Below are 13,396 nucleotides of genomic sequence, written 5' to 3' on the forward strand. Positions count from 1 at the left end.
TCTGCAGCTGGAAGGATAGATCTGTGGATGTTTCTTGTTCTTTTTCCTTTCAAAAGCAATCCACCAGAGGAATCAGAGGAGTTTAGTTTTGGGCAGTGATCATATTTCATATACTGCTGTGGATATAGGTTTAAAATGTATGGGATTTCTTTTCTGTGATCTAGTGATAGCAAAGATTCTAGTATACTTCCTGAGAAGTTCCACTGCTATCTTTTTTGTCATTACATTGCTGTCAAAATGCAACATTAAAAAAAAATCCCAAGTGTCAGACATTTAGTCAAATTCATCTTCTTTCCACACCATCTATTCCTCTGTTCAGTATGTTTCCATATTCATGTATGTTACAGAATTCCTTACAAATAAATTCCAAAAAGTAACCACACATAGTAAGTGTAAAATTGCACATGATGTGTTATGTAATTGCACATAACACTGGTTTGCACAAATGAACTTTTTGCTTTCTTAGGTAGCATTGGTTTGGTTCAAAAAACATTGTCACAGCTGATAGAGAACTACACATAGAATTATGAGTACATATTTATCTCCACTGATAATGGTCTGTCAGGTTTATTAAAATTATTATCAAATGTGTTCAATAAATGACCACCATTTGCCACTGAGGATTTTCTTTTCAAGCTGTTTTTGTGATAGTTTAATGGAAGAAAATATTTTTCGTTCTGTGAGTTTAGCAGTCCTGATATAAATGGAAAAAAGGAAGTGATGCTGTGAGAGTAGGCAGTGAGCACAGAGACTTATCTTCCATCTAGCTCTTGTCTTCTATCTCCTGTTAGGATGTTCCTCCTGCAGCTCTCCAGCTTTTCCTGTATATCTGGAATATGTATTGACTTAAAATAACTATGTCTAAATGCTGAATGTAAGTAGCATCAGGACCTTGGCAGGGAAAGACATGAGGCTGGGAACTAGACCTTTGGAGTCAAAAATCTCTCTGAAACAGCTTGTGCTTGTACATCCTTAGAATGGAGGAAAAATTCAATATTACATCTACATATATTTCTTTTATCAGATTACTGGTAATTCTGGAAAAAAAAAGGATTTAGTTAACTAAGCAGGATCACAGGTAGCAAGTAAATATACAAATAATGAATTAAGATAAATGCACACAAAGCAGAACACTGTTCTGTGTTGATAATTTCATATCTAGGCTGATGCTGTGAGGTTGTGAATGGCAAGGTTTGGAACAGAGAGCTAGATTTTAGGTCCACCCATATTTGTGTAGAGGTGAATAGACTTTTGGCAGATAATGATTATCATTTTCGTTACATTATTCCTCAGGGCAAGGAAGTCCAACTTTCTTTTCCTTATGTGAAAATGCAAATACCTGGGGGGGAGGGTGGGGGGAGGGGAGGGCAAGGGGGGGGGGAGGGGAGGGAAAGAACAACATCCATAAACCACCACCAAAGTGCCAGCATTGAAACTCCAGCCTAGTAAACTTCTAAATTTGATATTGTCAGTTATTGATCAACCTTATTATATTTTGAGTATGATTTTTATTCCATAAAACAGGTTACAGGATGCACTTTCTGTGAAGCTCAGTTATTGTCTTTTCTATGTCTTCATTTGCTTTTGTTGTCATTATTTTTTATCTTCACTGACTTTCTGTGTATGCAGGATGCTTAAAGAACATTTTATTCAGTAAACTAGTGTAGGAGTTCTCAGTATCTAATGATATTATTGAAATTTTGCTTTTTAATTCCATATAATATTGGTTTAGAAAGGAAACAAATCATACAGCTATAGCAGATGTAGCTGCTGGAGTGATATAGTAAGATCAGAGGCTCAACTTTCATCAAAAATGAAAGCATTTTTCATGAAAGGTACAAAGGCTGAAATACTGAGGCAAAAAGGGGAATCAGACTATTTATCTAAACTTTTAAGCCCTTTGCCAATCTAGACTAGAGGAAAGAAGGGAAAGTCTAGGATGAGCATGGCCATGAGAGTGTTAGAGATGAATCATGGTTTACATTTTAAGGGCTCTAGATTCAGTCCAGGTGTACATTGCTATGTGCAAAACACACATTAATGTTAAAAAAAACCAAACAACGAACCCAAAAAAACCCTAACAACAAAACAAAAAAACCCCAAACAACAAAACCCCACCAAAATCCCCAATGAAACACCTTGAAAATCCAGTGTCCCTCTTTGTCACAACCTTAATTTTACCATTTTAAGATATTAAATTACCTGTTCCAATAACATTGTCCTAGACTACTGATAGCAACATGATTTTCTATTCATCTATACAAAAACATTTAAAATAGTGATACTGAGATCCAACAAAAAAGAAGAACACTTTTCGCTACTTTATACCACCTTCCTGCATACCGATTTTCACATAAACTAGATCTGGACAAATCTAGGAATATCTGTGGTCACCTCAGGCTCTGGGAGCCATTGGGACAACCTTCCAAGATCACCTGGCATGCCAAAAATCTGAGTCTGTCCCAGATGAAAACCAGAGTGTAAGTAGACTTCTAAAACACAAGCCGTGGCTGTGACATGAAGGAATTGATTTGAAGAGACAAGAGCACTCTGTGGTTCTTTTGACATTCTATATGTTACTCACATAACACTTTAAGTGCTTAAGTAATGACAAAGGAGGAAGAGATGAACCATGTGGTATTTTTAAGAACTGATCACCACAAGTCAAGAGAAGAGAACATCTGATTAAGCTTTCAGCTAATGGCCAGCACTTCCAGGCTGAAACCTCAAGTACTCTGTGGTTCTTCAATTGTTTTGAAAGGTTAAAATGAAATTCAGGCTGATTTAGTAGCTCTGTATAATCTGACTGAACATTTATGGTTTTCCTGTCCTACAAAATTGTACGGCTGCAAATTGCATCTAAATTCCAAAAGATTTTTTTTATAATCATCAATAAGCCTAATTTCTTAAGGAGGGCAACAAAAATAAAGATAATTCTCACTTTTTAAATAGCAGTAAAGTAAAAAAGAGAGGTAGCTTGATATTCTGAAATTCAGCAAAGCAGAAAAATAGAACAAAACATGAAGAAACAAGTAACTCCTCAAGAATTTAAAGAAAAAAAACTATTCTGTAAAATGATGATTATTTGTAAAATTTACCACAGCAACATACTTTACATAATACTGTCTCCCAGCCAGGAACAGTATTATTTTTTTCCTAACAGAACCTTTGTAAAAGTATGCTACACCCCAGTGTTTGTATTTACAATCAAAGCCAGAAGGCATTCCAGGCTGCATTGAAACGCATGAAATGATTTTATAGACTTTAATATGGAAAATATCAATCATTAGGTCTTCCTAATCTACCAAAGTAAAGGGACAGAGGTAATAAAACTAGTAGGAAATCTGTATTTGACATTTTATACCTGTAATTATTATAATAGTTTTATCCTCCATCTCCCTGGTTGTTTTCCATTTCCAGTTGATTCCAGATTAAGTGTAAAACTTGTAACTTGTTGAGGTTTTTTTTCCAAAAGCAAAGTCTATCTAGATGCAAATGCTAAAAATGTCAGTCTTTCAGGATGCTGAAAATTATGCATTACACTTCTGTAAGTAGTGCATAGCTTAATGGAGCCCTGACACTCTCAAACCAGGGGTTTCCAGCCCTGTTCATTTACATTACTTAAAAACCTGCTTTCCCCTTCCCCCTATTTTCTGCATTTAATATCATTATATAGAATATCCAGATATAGCTCATGCTCTATGTAATATCTTCCCATAATTCTTTATTTGCCATGATTTACCTTCTTATGTGTATAGCTCCATTACATACTTTTTTTAAGTGTTCATCAAGTTTTCTGAAGAACTGACTGAAGAAGTAGAGAATATTAATCTGTTTGAAAAATTGGCATCAATAACATTTCTGAAACAGTTGTGTTAAAGAGCCCAAACAGGGTTATGGTTTATATGGAGTTATTTGTTCTTCCTTGCATTTCCATGGCTCTCAAGTGTGAATTTGCTGAAATAAAATGCCAAAATATCATGATTTTTTTTTTCAATTAACAATGCTAAATTCTTTGTATTAAAATTAATTATAAAAGTGAGGGAGATATACGTATCTGATATAATTAGCATGCATTGTGATGGGATACAGTTCCGCAAATCTAAGAGAAAAAACAGAATTCTGTAGAATAGCTGCTGAGATGCTCTCTCATGTTTCTACATATTAATGAAAAAACAGGACATAGCAACAACCACATTTTCTCATGATTTTCTGTCCTGAGAGGTAAGACACTAGAGGAATGCAAGTGGCCATATTCCTTCCTTTCCTATCATTTATATTCATGGCTTCAGGAAAGACTTTTTTTTTCAGTGCTTGCGTATAGCTGTCAAAGGAAAATGAGATCACAACACAGCTAGCACCCTAAAAAGGGTGCAAAGTGAAGTGTAGTGGATCCTCTGGATGATGTAGAATTGCCACATGGAAATGTGATTTTTTTTTTCCCTCAATAAGCACTTTTAATGGTTCTTGAAAAAAAAAAGTATTACTCTGCACAAAGGGATTCAAGATTCGTGATCAGATAGAACACGATCAGATGCAACCAGTCTGCTATACACAGTGAGAGTGTCTAATAGTAATCTATCCTACAGAGGCACAGAGGTAACAGGAAAATCTTACAATACTGTGTAAAAAATCAAAGTAATTCATAAAGACCTGCTTTTTATAATTCCTGAGACACGTAAAGAAAATAATTACCCAGTGGAGCAAAACTACTAATTAAGGGAGCTATTACTGGATGTGCATGTTTCAGCAATGCACCTCCTAGTAGGGCTCCAAACAAAATCCCCAAACCATTCCATTAAAGCATTTAAGATCATAAAGAGCAGACATGTTCTACTGAAAATAAATACATCTCTCTCTATATATAACCTTATTTCTATCTGTCCCCTTCAGCCAGTCAAATGTTACAGTGTAACCTGAAAGTTACACAATGAAAATGGGTCCATAACAACATATCCCAAGGGTTGCAGAGCTCCCAGTGTGCCTGTTCCTTTAGTACTAAACTGCATTATAACTTCATAGACATCATTAAAGCTGGCATAATTTGCATCATCCAAGTACACAGATCGAAATGCTTGGAAACCTCAAAGCCTGCTGAACAAGCATTAGTCCATTCCACAAGAAAATAAAACTGATAGCAAAGCTAAAAAACTCTGATTTATTCTCAGCTTACAGTTATTTCTGCTGAAGAACAAACATACAGTCAGATTTTTATATTTACCCAAACAATAGAAGGACCTAAAAATATTCAGAAATCCTGTAACAATGAGTTGTAGAACATCTCAGAGCTTAAAGTAATTCAATCTAGCAATCCAGCTCAAATTCTGCCTTTAAATAACTAAAAGTGAAAATGAAGATAGAAAGTCTTTGTTGAAGTATTTCAGTCTTTTGTCATCCTTGGTTTATAAAGAAAATACCAGGGAGAAAAAAAAAAGAATTTCCTAATTCTTTTTTACCTTTACTGTCTGCAAACCGTATGTCTCTCTGCTGAAGTGATGAAAGTACACTGTTATAAATGTAGGATGTAGTAAAGGCAAAGGGAAAAAAAAGTTAGACTAATTTTTTTTTTCAAATTTCAGAAGACCTTAAAATTAAATCCTAAAAAGATTCATATTCCAAGGGAACTGATTTATGTTACTTTATATTGCAACTCAACTTTTAGAGAATGAAATTAACTTCAGAGTCCATGGAATAAAAGAAACAGAGGATGGAGTGTGTGAACTTCATTTTGATTAAGCAGAAAAAATATTTGAAGAGAATGAAATAACATTTTAACTTACCAGCTTGACCAAGTGTATACTCCTGGTATCTTGTTCCTATTCTGTTTGTGGCTGTACAATTATACTGTCCAAAATCACTGTCAGATGTGGGAGCAATCTTTAAAATGAATACAGTTTGTGAATATTACTTGCTAATAAAGTCTAAATGTTTTATAAAAAACAGAAATCAAAATATGTTCTCCTTAACCAATATGCAGATGTATTATTACTTCAGCCTATCTAGGACATTCCCCAAATATAGGTCTAAATACACTGTTTCATGTTAAACTTCTCAAATTCAAATGAGGAAATCCAATAGTGGAAAAGAGTGACCTTGTTCATCTTTATAATTTCACCTTTAAACAAGAAAAAAATTAATCTAACAAACTCTTTGTATATACAAAGTATGTACCAGGTAGTCAGTGTAATTTTTGGTATTAACTTGATGGGTTAATTTTATGTTTATTTATGTATTTATTTACTTCTGAGAAGGGTTGCTAGATTTTTGTTCAGTGCAGATGGAAAACTGAGCACAAGCCATGCAAATAAGGTTTGTTTTAGAACTGCTCACCAGAAACATGAGAATAAATCAGTTCATATACAGTTCTTTGTTGCTTTGGTATTTTTTAAAGAGCATTTCTTATTAAATTTTAAGTCTTATCCTTAACTATGCTCTACAGTACTTGCAATGGTGCCAAACTGACAAAATTATTTTATGCCACCACTTTGATTTACATTTTAAGCCTTACCTCTAGAATCAGTTTTCTTCCTGTACTGTAGGTCTTCAGATGTGTTGTATTTTTTATGGGTAAAACTAATTTTCCTCTTCTCCACTGGACTGAGGCAGAGGGATTTGCTAGCACTTCACAGCTTATATTGATGGGATTGCCTTCCCAAGAGTAATACATGGTTTGATTTGACACAAACATTGGAGCATCTGGAAAAAGGAAGGAATGCATAAGTATATTGACTGGTTTAGTAAAACAAGCTGTATACTTCGAGTCTTCATATTCACAGAGAAATTCCAATTGATTGCTGTGTCAGTTTATTATGAACCATGAAAGTATTAGTATACAACCCTGAGTTTGTTTAGCCTTTATCTTGTTAAATTTCTCCTCTCCTGAAGCTAATTCAGCTGAAATTCTCAGGAAGAGAATACTTGCTAATTATATTTAACATTAGGCAATATCAGGCCCTTGAAAGACATTATCTCAGAAATAAACGAAGAACATTTCCTCCTGAGGATGAGAAACTCTTTGGCCAGGACCTTGTATGACAAGGGGAGGTGATCTACAAAACCTGTATTTATAATCTGTTCATGTACTTATTTTAGTGTATTCTTTCTCTGTGGAGAAATTACATTCACTTTCCACATTTTCATACATGTGTTTCAGCTTTGCCCATTGTCACTGGAACTATCTTATATTTTACAAAATCTTTCTAAAGAGAGTTGTTTATTTGTGGGAATAAACCTAAAAAAATAAGAGAAGAATACAAAAAATATTGCAATATATTCTACCTACTGCAGAAATTACATTGTGTGTATCAATACACTATTTAGGATGACCTTCTATCAGTTCCTTATGAAATCATCAAACTATAGACAAGAAAGACAGTGGTGTGTTTTCCTTACAAACCTGACTATAAATGGTTACATTACACATATACCAAACACAGAGGAAATTGTCTGACACAGAGGAAATTGCTGGTTTGCAAACTTACTGTGATTTTCAAATCATAGTGCCAGTACTGACAAGACTTACCAGTTCTATTCACAGCTTCTCTAGACAGCTAGAACAGTTAAATGGTCTTTAGAAAATGAGAGGGAGGAGCTTTTTCCCTTCTACTTGGGTCTTGGGTAAATAATATTTTTGTTTATCAACATTTAGTTGCAACATTTTTTTAATTTCACTCTTATTGTATTTTAAGAGTATTAGGAAAATATTCTTTATTTTATATTCAAGGAAACTCTCTTAGCACTAATTCCAAAAGAGAATTATCAATTACAGCTGTTGTAATGGTATCTCTTTTTCATATCTAAAATATATATTTATGTAATTTTATTCTGATAAATAGCTCCTAAATGTTTCTAGCTGTGTCTCTGAAAAGCCTATCTAGTCTTCTCACAAACAGTTTAACTTTAGGCTATAAAATTGCTAATAGGTCTATCAGAGACCAGAACTGAGCACGCTGAAGTAAGAAGTGAAATTTAGTTTCAGGCATGGCTGAAAACTACTTGTTTGGGGTTTTTTTCTTTCCCTCCTTAAGTTCACATTTTCAACTTATTTCTGTGTTTGCCTTTGTGAAAAAGCCTGACTTTTTGATGACATGCTACCGCTGCATTCATGCATACAGGTTTGACCAAAAAGAATCAATAGAAGTTTTAAAGCACAGATCAAAGCTGCTTCATCTCGTAACTATTCAGCCGTTACTTTTGTAGGAAAGCAAGTAGTTTCACCCAAATAAGTAAGGCATGCCCGACTATGAATTTATTTACCAGATACAGGAGCTCATCTTTCTATTCCAAATGTTTTAATAAGTAATTCTAGTGCTCTTGACTTTCAGAGACCTTTTAAATAACCCATATTTCATCAGCTACATAGCTTAATATAAAGAATGGACTATCAAAAATCTTCAGTGTGACATCTCATGTTAGTGGAGAATATGAATAAAAAGCAAACTTCATATGCCTTCTTTATGGTTAAAGATGGTTGGGAATATGAAATACTGAGAGTCAGAGCTTTGGCTCTTCCTCTGGAAGTGAAGTTCATGGTGGGAACCACTTGTAGGAAAAGTGCACAAACTGAGTTCTGCCTGTTCGACATATGGATCTCTAGAGTTTTCAACATGTGGATTGATAATGTTTTCATCACATGGGTCAGAATCTCATCATTGTGTTCACTAGGCATCAAATGGGGCTATTTCACAAATTTTATGTAAGCACTGTCTCCTAATGCACAATTTCTCAGAATTAGTTAACTACCTTAATGAACACTAGCAATTAATTTTGAAGATTGAAAGATACTCTGTCTGAAACTGAGTAACCTTCCTTCCTAGGTAACCTCATGTAGTTTGATGCTCTCTGTGGGTTTAAATACAGAAATGGCAAACTCAAATTGTATTTTAAAAGCCTTAAAAGTGAAAAAGTAGTGTACCCTTCTATACTGCAGATACAAGCATTTAGGAGAATAGGGACTTCCAGTTCATAGTGCTCTCCCTTCTAAAGGTAAATGTTGGATGACCAAAATATCCATTTGTTTACATTTCAAAAAATAAGTGAATTATAGACTGCCATCTCTACATGACAATAGATACTAAAATACATAAACATAATAAAACACAAATTGGACTAAAAGTCCATCAAATAGAGATATGTCCCAAACAAAAAGTGCTTCACAATTTCCCTCTTGAAAAGTCTGGGTAAAAAGGCTTTGCAGGAATTCTCCCAGCAGTCAAAAGCTCCAATATAGCAAAAACAGGAGGACTGTGCTAATGACTTGATTTAGAGAGATTATCTTAAAGGAGATGATTTTTGATTTCCTAGTCAAGAACAGATTAAGATGCCTGGAGCGATGTTTTACACAAAGGAATTAAGTCTGAAAATTATTTCCTCACAATACAAATAAAAGATATTGTCCATTGTTTGTAAAATTAAAAAACTGCACTGGAATGGAATAATTGGTTTGTAAAGAGAGTTTGTTTTTTTCTTGTATTCTCTTCATCACTAAGTGCAGTATATTATGCTTAAATGATTAGAGAATTAGTATTTATCAAGCATAAATGCACAATATGTCTATTATAAAATAAAGCATAAAAAATCTGAAATCTTAAAGCCAAGGCTTTGAAAATATAAGGGTGACTATTTAATATGCCAAAAAAATCTTATTCCTCTAGCTTTCTAAAATAACTAGAAAATAAATAAAGCAAATAAAAAGAATATAAAAAAATTCTATTTACTGTAAAAGAAGTAAAACCAAGTAGAAATTAGGAGGTGAACCTTGCCAGATGTTTACATATGTTAAGGATCTTTAGCTGCAATATACGTACAGTATAAAAAAAAAAGGCTTCAGTGCAGATCAGTTAGAAAATTAAAACCATTAAAATAGTAATATGCTCTGCTTAGCTTCTATGTAACTTAGAATTAATTTACACCTGACAAAGATCAATTCAGGGTGCAAATGAACTGTTCTTTTTAAGCTTTTCTACATAAAGTACTACCAGGTAAGACAACATGCTAGACTTCTAAATAGCTAAATAGAAATAGAAGCTTGAATACACCCTGGGTTGTTTTTTTTTTTTTTTCTAAATCAACAGGTATTTATTATATCTGAACTTTTGGCACTCTACTGAAAACATAAAAAACCTCAAAATGTAAGAACAACCAAAACATAACCTCAAAAAAACAAACAGAAAAAAAACCCAACCAAACAAAGTAAAGTACAAAAGCTACTGTTCATATGGACACACAATACTATGCAGAGGTTTTGGCTGAAAAGAACGTTAAAGATCACCTAGTACAGCCTCCCTGCCATGGGCAGGGACATCTTCCACAAGACCTGGTTACTCAGAGCTCCATCCAGCCTGTCCTTGAACACTTCCAGGGATGGGGCATCAACAAATTCTCTGGGCATCCTGTTCCAATGCCTCACTGCCCTCACAGTAAAGAATTTTTTCCTACAATCTAATCTGAAACAACCGTGTTTGAGTTTAAAACTGTTGTCCCTTGTCCTATCACTACAGGTAAGAACACTCTTCCTTACAAGCCCCTTTTACATACTGAATGGTAGCAAAAGTCTCCCTGGAGCCTTCTCGTCTCTGGGCTGATCAACAGTAACTCTCTCAGCCTGTCTTCACAGGAGAGGTGTCCCAGCCCTTGATCATCTGTGTGGCCGCCTCTGGACTCACTCCAACAGGGCCATGTCCTTCTGTGCTGAGACCCCAGAGCTGGAAGCAGCATCGCAGGTGGGATCTCTGCAGAGCAGAGGGACAGAATCCCTCTCTCAACCTGCTGCCCACACTGCTTTTGGGTGCAGCCCAGGATGTGATAAAAGTTCATAAATATTGTTATAAGGTTCAGCTATGAAAGATGAAGTATTATTTTGGAGAGATTAAGCAAGCTAAATGAAAATGACACCTAGAAGGAACAAAGATGATATTACAAAGATACAAAATTAAACAAAACTATTGGGATTCTATAAGCAATTGCAAATTTAGAGTGGCATTTCGGAGTAGTTATGGCACCATCATCAGCTAAACTCAAACTGTTCATTTTCGTAAACAAGAAACAGACAGGTCAGCAATCCAATTAGAAGTAGTTCTGGAGAACCAGTGTGAGATTATTTAAGAGAAGCAAACTGTGACCTGAAAGCTGTCTCTTGTATTTAGATATCCTTGTTAGGCATAATGTCCAGGAACAGTGATTTGAGAACAGACTAATACATCACCTGTCTTGTCCAGAAGGTAATTAAATTAAGGACTTCAAAGATCCAGCTCTGGTGTACATTCAGTGTAATACACAAAATTGGATATAGCAAATCATCTGATTCAGTCCATGTGTCCAGACAACTCTAATCGAAAACTTGCAAGCAGAATCAGATTTGCACTTCTTAATTTGAGAACATCGGTTTTCAAACTTTTGGCATTTTGTTCCTCATTCCATTTTTTTTTTCCCATGGATCATACAATGAAAATATGTGACACATTGTCAGAGCTAAGATGCTGGAAATTTCCTTCAGTATACTATTGGAAGCCTATCTCTTACAGGATTAATATTGGCCCAAGTATCCCATCATCAAGGGCTTTAATAAACTGCATCCTCTAGGAAATCTAGTATTATCTCTGCCATCAATCCTGTAAAGGTACTTCAGCTTTTCATAACTCTGTCACAATTTGGTTAACAGCCATCTATCTTTCTCTTATATTTTCTCCCTCATACCTGTTTTTCAATAGTTAATATTTTAAAACTAATAGCTTTTCCTTGGATAAAAAATAGAAAAACATCCACATCCAACTCCAATAATTGTCACATATTCATATGGAACAAAAAGCAATAGTAGAAAAACTTCAGATATGTGGTTAGGTGATTACATTTTAATCTATAATCATCCTCAAAAGGAGCATAGGAACTGGAGACGATTACTAACTTTCACTTTGCTGCTACTATCACAATCAGGAGGCTGGAAGGAAAAACATGCCAGATCAGCATGGGAAGTTTCCAAATAGAAAAGCAAACAAAAGTTATCATATACTAATTTTAAATTTCCACAATTATTAGCTAAAAACAGAAGGGTTTGGGTTTTTTGTTTTTTTTTTCAGAATCCAGCTCATAATTGCAAAACTTTTGAGAGCTACCACATGCCTTTCACAGCTAGTGCAGGAAACACCAACCTCAGTAATATTTCTTTTCCCCTGCCCCATTTGGTTCCTCTCAAAATGCATTATAATAAAACAATTGTATTTAGCAGTATGATGAACTATCAATTCTCCAGTTTAGGAAAAGTAAGATTCCCCTCTTACTATCAAGCAGTACTAGTTCCTCATAACCTTGACTAAGGTAATATTTTTAATATCCAAACCCAATGCATTTTAATAAAACACTGGTATTTAGGAGTATGATGAACTATCAACTAATTTTCCAGTTTAGGAAAAGTAAGATCCCCCTCTTACTAGCAAGCAGCACTAGTTCCTCATAACCTTGACTAAGATAATATTTTTAATATCCAAACCCCACATCAATCGCTCCATTTTCATAAACATAGACAAAAAATTAGTTGTCATGAAGATAAGGTAACTTTCTGCTAGATGCAGAATTTCAAAGCATCTAATTTTCTTCAAATACCACTTGATATTAAGGAATTGTATTTGGTTGATCACTTTAACACACAACAAAACAACACAAAAAAACCCAAACAAAAACTGAAAAGAAATTTTAATTTCATAGAAATACCTGTTGTGGATGGAAAAATCTCTCTAAAATTATCTATAAAATTTTATATTAGGAGAAGAAATTATGAAGAAAGCATAGCTATACAAAATAAGCTAAGTATGTCAATAGTGATGTTTAAAAAAACTGTTTGCATATGTCTGTTAGTCATTTTTCATGCCAGTAAAACATCAATAACACTGGCCAACAGATCTGGAACAAAGACTCCTCCTACACATCTCTCACACTGGCAGTACTTTTCATTTGAGTAAAGAAATTATACGCCTCACAAATAATATTAACACTTTATTTTGGAACGGTACTAGTTTGTATCAAATTTTCAAATGTCATGTGCATTCTTGAACAGCATTACTGGAATTATTTAAGATGGCCAGAGTACTTACATCAAGTCTTAGATTATGTAAGTCTCTTATAGCCAGAAGCCAAAAACTGCCCTGCCTTTCTCAAATCAGGATCCAAACCCCATCTCTCTTCCTGTCCTGCTTGTCACTTTTTGAGAATAAAGTGCAGTCTTTACCTTCTGCTTTTTTCTATCTGTTGCCCTTACCTTCACAACATGCCTCCTTATCGATACCATCCCTCCATTCCCTCCTCTCTCTCTCATATATTACCAAGTCATAATTGTTACTGCTGAATGACGCAAGGACTCTCAGACTTGGACTCTCAGACTTGTTATCTCTTTAGTTCAGTTTTA

General features: G+C 34.5%; 1 protein-coding gene across 2 annotated transcripts in view; it reads right to left on the reverse strand.

The window, feature by feature from the left end:
- NCAM2 (neural cell adhesion molecule 2) overlaps positions 1 to 13,396 on the reverse strand; it is a 286,120-nt gene that overhangs the window by 79,204 nt on the left and 193,520 nt on the right. For both annotated transcript variants that reach the window (XM_071563032.1, XM_071563041.1), the window contains exons 10-11: positions 6,509 to 6,696; positions 5,781 to 5,877 (exon numbers count right to left, since the gene is read on the reverse strand). In XM_071563032.1, coding sequence (XP_071419133.1) covers positions 5,781 to 5,877; positions 6,509 to 6,696 — 285 coding nt within the window. The remainder of the gene's footprint in view (positions 1 to 5,780; positions 5,878 to 6,508; positions 6,697 to 13,396) is intronic.

This window comes from Pithys albifrons, chromosome 1 (genome assembly GCF_047495875.1).
Source record: "Pithys albifrons albifrons isolate INPA30051 chromosome 1, PitAlb_v1, whole genome shotgun sequence".
NCBI lineage: Eukaryota > Metazoa > Chordata > Aves > Passeriformes > Thamnophilidae > Pithys > Pithys albifrons.